The sequence below is a fragment of the Pseudoliparis swirei genome, chromosome 23 (assembly GCF_029220125.1).
Source record: "Pseudoliparis swirei isolate HS2019 ecotype Mariana Trench chromosome 23, NWPU_hadal_v1, whole genome shotgun sequence".
NCBI classification, from domain to species: Eukaryota; Metazoa; Chordata; class Actinopteri; order Perciformes; family Liparidae; genus Pseudoliparis; species Pseudoliparis swirei.
The window spans coordinates 8,189,066-8,201,256 of NC_079410.1; the positions used below are offsets into that span (position 1 = coordinate 8,189,066).

At 38.7% G+C, this 12,191-nt stretch overlaps 1 protein-coding gene across 1 annotated transcript; it reads right to left on the minus strand.

Moving 5' to 3' along the window:
* Window positions 1–5,853: 5,853 nt before the first annotated feature.
* kctd13 (potassium channel tetramerization domain containing 13) lies at window positions 5,854–11,522 on the minus strand. The gene is made up of 7 exons (XM_056406841.1): window positions 11,130–11,522; window positions 9,908–10,168; window positions 9,163–9,332; window positions 8,906–8,995; window positions 8,538–8,590; window positions 8,139–8,334; window positions 5,854–7,291 (listed from the first exon to the last, which is right to left on the minus strand). Exons 2-7 carry the CDS (start codon window positions 10,143–10,145, stop codon window positions 7,052–7,054), a joined length of 987 nt encoding a protein of 328 aa, XP_056262816.1. The 5' UTR covers window positions 10,146–10,168; window positions 11,130–11,522; the 3' UTR covers window positions 5,854–7,051.
* Window positions 11,523–12,191: the final 669 nt, after the last annotated feature.

Genomic DNA, 12,191 nt, shown 5'->3' on the forward strand with positions numbered 1-12,191 from the left:
CAAATATTACATTTTCTGAACAGATTTAGAATTTAGTGTGCCTTAATATTATTGTACATATGTCTATTAATTTAATGTCAGTGCTGTGGAAAATAAATACAATCTGGACCTCTATACATTGGGCACAGTAATGCTGAATCACATCCAAATAATTCAGGCCACTGAATTGAGCATCTGTTAAACAGTTTTATCAGCAGTTTAAATGAATGAAACATTTTGGAGCATATCAAGTAAACAATTTATGTATTATAACTTTAGGTGAAACGATTGAAATTTTGAAATTTTCAAGGTGATATTATTAAGGTTTTGTGGATCATATTAATCTCATTCATTATATTCAGAGATATATATACATTTATACATTCTTCTAAACAATGGTGCTGCAACTCAGCAGTTATTTAGCAGTTTTCTTCCATATGGAACATTAATACATCTTCATCCTAAACAGAATGTTTAACCCTCCTGTTACCTTAGTCAATTTGACCCCATTCAATGTTTAATGTCGGTGTTCTTTGGGGTCAATTTGACCCCAGGCTGTTTTCACTGTGTCAAACATATAAGAAATATCAACTTTTTATTTATTTAAAGGGCTATTTAGGTAGTCAACAAAAACATAAAGTACCTCACACTTAAACTTGGGAAGCAATATTAATTCTTATAATTTTCTGGAGGTTTTAATTGCTGGGGTCAAATTGACCCCGAGGGTAAAATATGTTAGTAAATGTAAAGGTAACAGGAGGGTTAAACAGAACATTTTTCTCTTGTTTGTCAACCATTAACTCCACCATGATACAATCTAAAGGCCTCTAGTCTTCCTCTAGCAGCTGCTGAGGCAAACTGACTGTGTGGGTTTTCTTCATGAACTGGGCCGTGATGAAAGGGACGGCGGGGACACCGCTGCAAAGCTGAAACCTCACCGGCCCGGACACGGGGACAGATTCAGGGGCGTGTCTAGGGGGTGGCCAGGGGTGGCACGTGCTACCCCTGGAATCTGATTGGCCACCCCAGGTGCCACCCCATATGCTAAACTATGATTGGCTATCTGCCCACGGAGGCGGGAACGTTTGAATTGTGTGACTACCGAACTTTCATTTTCAACCGACAAGAAGACATCAAGAAGACATCAAGAGATTGCGGCTACTCGCTCCTGAAAGATGTGAGTAGCTAGAATTATTGATAACAGTTACACATAATGAGTCAGTGGTTTAAAAAGTTTGAACTGTAATAAGCTAAAACGTTTTTGATTTTCACGATATGTGGTGCAGGTCTGTCATCATCGCGACTGTCGACAGTGTCGACTGACTCAGCTGCTGCCTAGCAAACCTGTCCAGGATTCTTAGCTCCTGAAAGATGTGAGTAGACTTATTGATACACATGTGTGAATGGTTTAAAAGCTAAAACGTTTTCCCATCTTATTTTATTATTTCCTGACTCAGCTTACTAGCAAACCTGTCGTCATCATTGTTTGGTTATTGTCAACGATGCTAACGCTAACGCTAATGCTAACGCTGATGCTAACGCTAGCTAACTTAACGTTACAGTATGTAAATCTGTCTTGTATCTCTTCTAACTTTGTAACATTAGACCTGAGTAAGTTTTGCATGTCACATTCATTCATGCATTCATAATTAGGCTAAATGTATTGTGCAAGATATAGTGACATGCATCATGACATGCGACTATTACAGTATGAAAGAAATCAGAACATTCAGGATTCTTCAAAAGAAAGAAATCCAAAACAACAGAGCAGCAGAAGCCAGCAGTGCTAGTCAGTCTGAGGATGAGAGCCAGCTTGACTCTGCTAGGGATGTACAGCAGGAGCCTCCAGCTTCAGCTGTACACATGGGTATGTAAAATCCTGATAGTTCCAGATTTCTCTTTAGTAAGCACTTATTTGATTGCCTTGATAATATCAATGACATTGTGGTTAATTGCCAGACATTGAAACTAAAGTTGACACTAACTTCTCAATTAGTGTAGAAGTGCAATAGTCATTATTTCATTTTAGTCATCTGGGTTGCGTAACATACCACTTAGCCTACTTACAAAAAGGCTGATTTTATTATCATTCTGATGACAACGTATGTGTTTTTGTAGACTCAGACAAGGATACTGGTGATGAAGGCCCTTCATCTTCACTTGCACATCAGGGTATGTAATGTATGCATCTTTATAAAACTATCTGCTATGACTTGAGATGTTTCACTTTTGCTATACTTATAGTGGCTTATACTGAGATTCAGGGCAAAGCCCTATTTTAACAATACAGGTGTGAAAAAGCTAAATATGACTAATTTGACATACAAATAAATTGATACAACTGTTAAATCCTATATTACTTCAGGTGTGTCAAGCCACTCTCTGACAATGACACTGACACTGAGAACCATCCAGCAGTACCTGCAGGCCATGCAGTGACACGTGGGGATGGTGATGCAGCAACCCTTGTGGCCCCACCTGGACCTCATGGTATGCCTTAATATTTCATATGAAATATATTGTACTTAATTCAATTCTTTCATCTGTACTAATGCCCCAATGAGCACTTCTGTCCCAACAAGTACATGACACTGATCCAATTCTCATGCTTTTGTCACTTTCAGATATTTCACAGTCAAGAGCAGCAGGTCCCTCTCAGCCTCGTTTAAAGGTTTTTCCAAGAACCCTCCAAGGTGAGAAGAGGAGGGCGTTCAATCCAGTGTGGTTTAACCACAATTCCTGGCTTGAATACTCACAAAGCAAAGATTCAGCCTACTGTTACGCATGCAGACACTTCTCCCTGCCTGGCGCGTCAGAATCTGTTTTCTCCTCAGAATCAGGCTTTTCACACTGGAAAAAAGCAACGTACAAAGATGCTGGCTTTAAGTTGCATGAGAAATCTGAGTCTCACATTAATGCCATGTTTGCTTGGAATGAGCACAAGAGGCTATTGCTTACAGATTCTTCTATCTTCTATCTGATTTTTAGAACCGTACCAAGAGGTGTTTCATGAGCTCTTCAGGCTGTGCAAAATAGCTGTAGCCCTTCCAGTCAGCAGTGCTGCCTGTGAGCGGAGCTTTTCTGCTCTAAAGCTAATTAAAAACCATTTGAGGACAACAATGGTAGATAGCAGGCTAAGCCATTTAGGTGTGCTAAGCATTGAGTCAAGAAGAGCTAAGGCATTGAACATGGATGACTTTATAAAACTGTTTGCAAGCCAACACAAGAACAGGAGAATTCAACTGTTTTAAATGTATCTGGGCTGTTTTTTGTTGGCACTTTACTTTATACTGTGACAGTTTTTAATTGTATTTATTTTATTGGCACTTTACTTTATACTGTGACCGTTTTCAATATTGTTGGCATTATTACTTTATTTTAAGTTTGTTGGCACTTACTCTGAGAATGTGCATTTTCTTTAAATTAAACAGTACTGTACAAGTTGTTAAAGAATAAAGTATGGAAGTTTTATATTACATTTGTATGGTGTCACTCTGTTGAGATTGGTAGGTCTGTTTATCTTTTAAATTAAACTTTAAACACAGGAATGTAAGACACTATAAAGTAATTAAAGTAGATATGGATAGTAGAGACAAAAATGGTAAATTAATGCTATTCCGTGCCCCCGCCCCGATGTGCACTCGTACTTCATGCCACCCCTACATAAGTCAGTTCCCCACTTGGGCCACCCCAGTCAAAAAGGTCTGGACACGCCACTGGACAGATTGACAAGTGACTTTTTTTTTGCTCGGTCCCGATGCGCGCGCACGGAGCTCTGTGGCGCGCGAGACGGAGATCGATAAGTGTTAACGCAACGCGAAGAGACAGAAATGACATGCTGCTGTGGAGATACGATCAACAACAGACGTTTAGTTTAATAAAAGAACAAAGACGTGCTATAGAGAACATGTCAGGGGGCGGGCCAATCTTTTTAATGTCATGCGATCTACCGACACTACGCCGCGATCGACGTGTTGAGACCCCTGATCGACAGGAAGTAAAAGTCGTAACAAGGTTTCCGGAGGTGAACCTGCGGAAGCATCATTACTATGGAGGACTCAAAATGACTTAAGTATAAATAAATAAATAAATAAATGCATGAATAAATGAATAAATGCTTAAATAAATGTATAAATAAATAAATAAATGCTTAAATAAATGTATAAATAAATAAATACAAGAATAAATGTATAAATACAGAAATAAATACAGCAATTAATATATATAAGTTATAACTCAACAGGACATCATTAAATAAATGTATTTCTACATTTCTGTATTTCTTCATTTATTTATATCCCTATTTATGTGTCCACACGTATTTCTTCATTTATTTATGTGTGACATTTACGTGTCCGTATATTCAAATGAGCTGGGCGGTCCGAACCTCATTGTTGAACAGGATTGGTCAAGTCAGGGAGCCAGACAGAAGCAATCGATCCCTAGCACTTGGATCTGTAGACGAACAGCGTTTATTATGCATTCTTGTCTGTACATTCTAAATACTACTGTTGAGTCACGGAATGTAATTTAAGGATGTTTTCAGCCGAGAAGTTAGTTGTTTAAGCATCAAATCTGTGGTCGGTTTATCGAGATTCAGCCTAATAAGGATATGCGACGGAGATTTGAGGTCCTGCTCGCGGGACCTCTGAGCTCCGGGCGGTCAGCGCGCTGTGTGGCCGCCGAGAGAAGCCTGATCTCGGCAGGACTTTTTGAAATGCTCCGCTGGCTCTGACGTCTCCGTAGCGGCTAAACATAAGATATAATTAGGTTTTTGAGGATCTAAAGAGCACAACGAGTTTATTATTTACTAAAAGATAACGTTACGTCAATTTGACTGAGGGTTAAGATTCATAACTTCATATTGTAGCGACCCTGGGTCAGGAAAGCTACGAGACGTTGTATATTTATTATCGTTTATTCGTAGCCTACGCCAAACAACAGTGAACACCGCAACACATTCTACTCCACTGTAAATTATTTTACAGTGAATAAGAGTAAATTCATGCGCAAGAACAGTTGATGTGGTGATGTCACAAGACCAGAAAGACCGTCCTGCGTCCTCGAGTCTGGACTCCCAAAACCAGACTACAAAGACGAGACTCAAAAGAACACGAGTCTGTACTCAGTGTTCTTGGAATTGATAAACGGCTGAAGTAAAAAAGCTGTCGAGGCTAACTTCTGCTAACGGTGAGCTGAGCGAGTCAACTTCAGCGTCATGTGCCAGGCAGAAGTAGTAGAGCACAACACACCAGGTGCATCACACTCCTGTGACCAATCATGCTTTAGACAGAGGTTCGGACCGCCCCAGCTCATTTGAATATACGGACACGTAAATGTCACACATAAATAAATGAAGAAATACGTGTGGACACGTAAATAGAGAAATAAATAAATGAAGAAATACAGAAATGCAGAAATATATTTATTTAATGATGTCTTGTTGATTTATAACTTATATTTATTCATTCCTGTATTTATTTATACATTTATTTAAGCATTTATTTATTTATACATTTATTTATTTATTTATACATTTATTTAAGCATTTATTTATTTATTCTTGTATTTATTCATGCATTCATTTATTTATTTATTTATACTTAAGTCATTTTAAGTCCTCCATACATTACCGATGAACAGACCGTCTGCATGAGAGCGGACAGAGTTCAGATTGAAGTGGTGTATTGGAAGCTCATTTTGCAAGTGACTTTTTTTCCGTCCCGACGACCAACAACAGACGAATTGGAAGCTCATTCTGCGCATGCGTAAAAAAAAAAACTAGCTAAACCTGTAATTGAATTAACGCGTTATTTTTCACAGCACTAATTATAACTTTAGGTGAAAAGAGAAAGAAAAACCAAGAAGCTAAAGTTTGATTTCACAAGTAATTTATTCAGAACATTCCCATGACCACAATAGGACGGAAGTCATATTAGTGCATATTTGAAGGTATTCAAAAAGGTGATATTATTAAGGTTCTGAGAAACATATTTTTCTCATTCAATGCTTTCCCCCCCAATATTCAGAGATAACAGGTTTACTCAAGACAATGGTGACAATCTAAATTGTTTTTGTATCCTCTCAGGGGGGGAATACAAATAAAACCAAGTATTAATTGCTTCTATCGTCACTTTATGGTCAATAACTTGCAGCAAATTTCAGTGGTTCAGTAAAAAACATAAAGCAAAAGATCATGGCTCAGAATAAAATACAATATCAAAGAAATGATCACGGTTCCTCATGACACATTAAACTGAAATGTAAGTACACTATTTAGTCATTTCACAGAAGTAAATTATAAATCTGGTGTGTGCTATAGAGTGCATCATATCATTTCAAACGTTTTAACTCACTTGAGCACTAGTTAACACAAAGATTGCATACAATACAAAAGTTAAATACCAAACAATAAATTAGGTTCATAAATTAATTGATAAAAACATCTTGAAGCAACAGCAGTAATAATTTAAATAAAGAAAATGGAGCTGCTCAACAATCTCATTCATAGACGACCTTCCTTAAATGGCTAATCAGTTTTATTCCAGTGTTAACATATCTCGGCTAAACTTGACCGTCCTGTTCATGACTGTATATCAGTCCAACTTATGAATAGATCGCCGATGTTTCACAACCTGAATCAACAGACTGACGGCGTTTCCTAGAAGTCAGAGGAGGGTGCCAGTGCATGTCATTAACACCCACCCTTAACAGGTGCGGTGGAGATGGCTTTTGAACCCATTCGTTAACATACAGGAAGTTCCATAGCATTTGAAAAGCAATATTTATGCCAGTTTTATGTCCCAGGTAATTTTACACATTTCCTATTTAAATAATGTACACAATTTGTCTTCTTGTAAACAGAAGCATTTTTCATGTCCAAACAACTCTTACTTCAGTTACAGATCAGTCATCGACTCCTACATTTCTGTGCAGTGACGTATTAGGATATTTTAATGACATAACTAGCTACCGAGCTATTGCTATGATCAAGGACATCTCTTTCATTCTGGCAATCAAGAAAAAAATGAACATATATTCATTCACTCTCCGAGCCTCATGCTTCACATTATTAGTCCTTATACACAGTTTGCTGACCAGGCCCTCTTTCATCATGCATTATATGCCTCCTTACGTGGATCCGTCTTACTCGCCTTTCCCCTCCCGTAGCACCCTCTTCATCACCTCCCAGTGACGAACCCGGGCTTCTCGAATCTAACAGGTGTAAGCCTCCTGGACCAGATCCTCTGCCATTCTCGTAGATGAGGATATTCAGGGTCTCTTCAAAGATTCGAGCCTCAGGAAACTCAACCTAAAAAAAACAATTCAGACTTGCCATTTAATAATTTATTTCACATCAAAGCAGTAACATTAATACACAATAGCTAAAAAATAACTTATTAGCAATAATAAATGTACCTACTTTAAACACAACAATGCCATCAACAGCTTAACAAAGTCATTCCACATTTTGAAAAATACACACAATTCACTTTCTGGTGTAGAATTAGATGAGAATATTGATAACGCCCTCTAGCTGTCAGTTAAATACAAAGCTAGGCCCAATCCCAAAGTCCAGTGTGTTTTCTCACCCTGATTTGAATGTCTTCCAAGCTCTTTCCTCACCAAATGAGGTTATTTAAAATAGTCGATTTCCTTTTTTTGTCAAAAAAAGTTTCAATGACAAAATTAAACGTTTGATAAATAAAGCCGTCTAATCCGTAATGTTTATGAATAAATGACATTTTCCAGACTGAACGCCCATGCCCAGTTTAAAAAAAAACGTTTCCATGGTTCCACTGGTAATCCCATGTTTGTGTCACATTGCACATTGAATTGTGGGTAATTCCCTGAGGCAAAGCCTGAAGGGCTCAAAATGTCTGCCAGGGATCAGTCAAACACTGATGATTTGACTGCGGGACGGCGCTAAACCCTCAGACTTGGCGGGAGCGCACCTCAAAGTCTGCGAGTATGGAAATTGGCCCATCGAGCAGGATAGATTCGCTTAGCATGTAGACTGGAAACGAGGTAACACCTGGCCTTGCTCGGTCCCAGATATGTGTGTGTTAGTTATCTTTGGAGGTGCCTCCCATCTTTGTGCTAAAATGTCTAAAAACTATTGCTTTAAGGAGTTGGTGTACACAATATGTCAAGCTTACTTTGGTCTGCTTCTTCTCTGTGGCGTAGACAATGGAAGTGCAGCATACTTCAGCAATCTTGCGGCCTTCCCCATAGAAAGACCAACAGCAGATCTCATCCCCAAGCACATCTTTGACAAACAGGACGCGGCCATTAAATCGGAGCACGAGTTTGTCAAACAGTTCAATGTTCTTCAGCAGGTTATCATCGGAGTTGCTGTTCACAGGGGAGAGACAATGAGCAAGTAAGTATCAACGGAGAAGATAAATGAGCACTTTCCCATCAAAACCCAAATAATGAAGTTCGAGTGACACATGAACCACTGATCATTTGTTATGGCAGCATCTGGCTCTCTTCAAATTGTTTTTGATACTCTTTCAGTCTCTGTAGGACACATGCAGTCAGACGTATTACTTTACCTGGTGTAAGAGTATTTGTTGTTTCCTCTGTTGTTCTGCAATTTTACTACCGGCTGTAGAGACAAAAAACAAATAAATCCAAGTGATTATGTCGCTGATAAATGGAACATTTTCTTCATAAATTGTGTGTACAGACATATACATAAAGAAATACTGATAAATGATTCATTGAACACAAAAACAAAGATAAACCATTTATATGACTCACAATTCTAAATAAATTCAAACCGGCTATTACTTTTTATTCTGTAGAGAAACCGTGTCACCCTCGGTACACAGGAGCCCGCTGGATAATGAGGCATTTAGACGATAAGCAATCTGAACAAATTGGTCAGCAGTTCATTTGATTGAGATAAAATGCAATTTACCTTTCTACAAGTAGCAATCATCTTCTGTTCTTCTTTGGCTGAGGTGATCATGGGGATGCGACACACAGTTTCAAAGACATCCGTTTGTTTCTGAAGGTGAACCCAAAGAAAGAACATTAAAATACAGCCGCAACACTTGTTGTAAATATTGATTATATTATCCTTCCTGGAATAAAATGTGAAACACCATCATAAAACACGAGGGTCAACGTTAACGTCTTTAAGTTTATTCTTTAGTCTGCCAAATAGCTATTTACCTGCAGTGCACTGAGGCAGTGCTGGACTAGTCCCTGCACCTGATAGTACTGGGCCTCCTTCAGAACCTCATCCAGTTCTTTGTGGTCCTCTGGAAGTGGTACTGAGCCATCTCGGAGGAAGTTCAAAACAAGTCCAAAATGCTGGCCACACCTGTCCAAAATGACCCAACCTTTGCCAGCAGGAAACATATTTTCAGTTATTTGCAGCATTTAATGAGCTTAAGTATTGTTTTCATAATGGTCCCAGTGTGCACCGAGTCCTTCACGATGAACACTGCTAGCATAGACACAACTTTCCCATATAACCAGTCCTAAAGGCCACATAAGATACAGTTGGTAATAACAGTCAGTGCAGACAATCCCTTAGCATGCGAGTGAAACATCTTGCAGACAAATCTCATGACAATATTTTAGATGGTTAATTTCTTACAGCACAAAACTGGACGACTCAAGTTCACAAAAGTTGCACAATTGCCCTCCATTGTATAAATAATGTTTTACATCTGAATAAAATACACACTATGATAGATGTGTAGGGCTTAAGAAGGTAATCGTGACGTAAAACTAAAAGTTTGTAATTTCATTCAGGAATTTAGAATCGATATAAATTCAAAACGAGGCACCTTAAATAAGTGCGTTGTTAAGGCACAAGGAATCATATTAAAATTCACGAGCACAGCCTTCAAGACATTCAACAACAACAATGTGGATCCAGTAAAAATGTTAGTGCTGATCAGACACTCACCTTCCGAGTCGATGGAAACCTCTGTTGCTCCATTGCATATGCTCCGCAACACGCTGTCTTCCTTGCTCAATGTCTGAACAGTGGTATAATGTAGTGAGCCACCCACATTTAATTTGACATACTTGCTCCCCAGAAGACCTCGATTTCTAAACTCATCCGTGTTGTGGAAGGCAGGCTGGGAAACAGCAGACTGGGCAGAGTCAGCAGCATGACTGCCTACTGAAGCCTCAGCAGACATGGGGCTGAAGAGTCACTTCCTGACTGTAATACAGAAGAATATGATGACTTGTTAGTGAAGGTACACGAAATGAAGGATTATATATGAATGTAAAAGTTAATGAGGATTTGTTCAGCTTTCCACGTATAATGGCTGAATCTGAAGTCGTCTTTATATACTCTGTATATAGATGAGGATGTGGTTATTTGTATTCACAAAAGCAGTGGACACCAGATGCAGTACAAGATCCAGTATGAACTATTTAAATGGATTCAAATTGCGCAAGACCCACAGGAAAATAGAATAAGTTACTATCATGTCTGGGAATATGGATTCATGTAAAAGAAAATTGTGGTGAGGACAATATTTGAGCAAGAAATTGAGCGACCACAATACATATTTTAAATAAAGAAAATAATAATGAATGAATATCCTTTGCTGTTGATCAGTCTTTTCATCTCAAATTGAAATTGAGCTGATATTCCCATGGTTCTCACCAATCAAGCGACTGAAGAATCCTCTTCACTACCACACCCATTCTGTGTCCTGCATTAGAATAAATAGCTTTCGTTCTCTACTAACATGACACAATACAAGGAGGTGAAAATACCCTAAATGGACATACATTTTATTTCAAGTATAATTCAACTAACGAGTAATGATGGGGGTCCCTGTGTGTAAAGGGCATCAGTTGTCTGCCGAGCTTTTTACACACCTCATCGTAGTGGGATAAAGGAAACACCGTTTCAGAACAGACCCTAATCTGTAATGTAATATACCTTCATAACAAGCTTGCACGTCCTGAAACTGACTGAGGCGGCTGTTGTCTCTCAGTTTACAGCTGAGCGCTGCGATCAGGTGTCAACAGAACACACAGCACCGTTATCTGAACAACGAATACGATCTAGCTCGTTACTTATTAGATAGATAGACGCTAACTGATGAGGCTAATACATTACAAATAATATTAAGTTCACGTTATCTTATAAAAACAAGTGTACTTACAAGTGTACCGAACATCCAAGGGAGCTGCAGAAGTGAACCTAGCTAACGTTGAGCCAAGATAGCTGGGTGTGTAAGCGATAAATGAGCTACCAATCGATACTCGGCTCTTACGAACAGCCCGAAACACACAACGCAGCGAACGTTTGACAACTCATCTTAATCGCAGCCAGCCTCGCAAGCTGAATCAAAAGGGCTAACAACGGCCCGTCTATTTAGTGACGATTTAAGCTCGTAATGCGCATTCGTTTTTAATCGCTTCTTGGGGGGGAACAATTCAAACTTGCCATCAAAAAATGCTAATCGCTATCGTGAGAACGGCCAGTTCCATTGTGGGAGAAAACGATTATTAACTGATGCTAACAGGAGAAGCTAAGTAGGTCACTCGGAAACGAAACTCGCACATCTTCTTCCGCTGCGTTCTTCTTCTACGTCACAAGGTGCGCGTCAAACAGCAGCTTGTAACGCGCGTTAGCGCCACCTGCTGGAATTAAAACGTTGGTTCATATTCCGGTAAGAAATATAGTGTCGTACTTAAGCAATCAGGGACCAATTTACAGAAATGATCATGACGACGGTCGTTATCCTCTCTTATTCACTATTGATACAACAGCTCCACATTATTAGAAAGTTTACACTAACGTTGCACTAGCGACTGCCTACATAAATAGTATGCCCATATAACCATTTTCCAGATGATGATCAACTGGGACATTGGCATAATTGTACAAACTCACATAAATGATCACAGCACTTGTATTCAATAAATAGTCTTTACTAGCCGCCAGTGACCAACTGTGACTATTGCACAGTAATATCAATATTAACGTTTTTAATATTAATATAACTGTTCCTATTGTTACTTAAATGACAATTGTTCAATTTTATCAACTGATTTTTAATATTTAATAATGTTATTTTAGAAACAAGCGTGATGACATTTTTCTGAATTAATATATTATTTAGTCATAGGTGTATACTGCCCTTTAGTGTGCTGTGTGAAGAACAGCAATATTCGTCAAAGCAGACGTGAGGTACATACTTTTAGAAAATTGTGAAGAAATC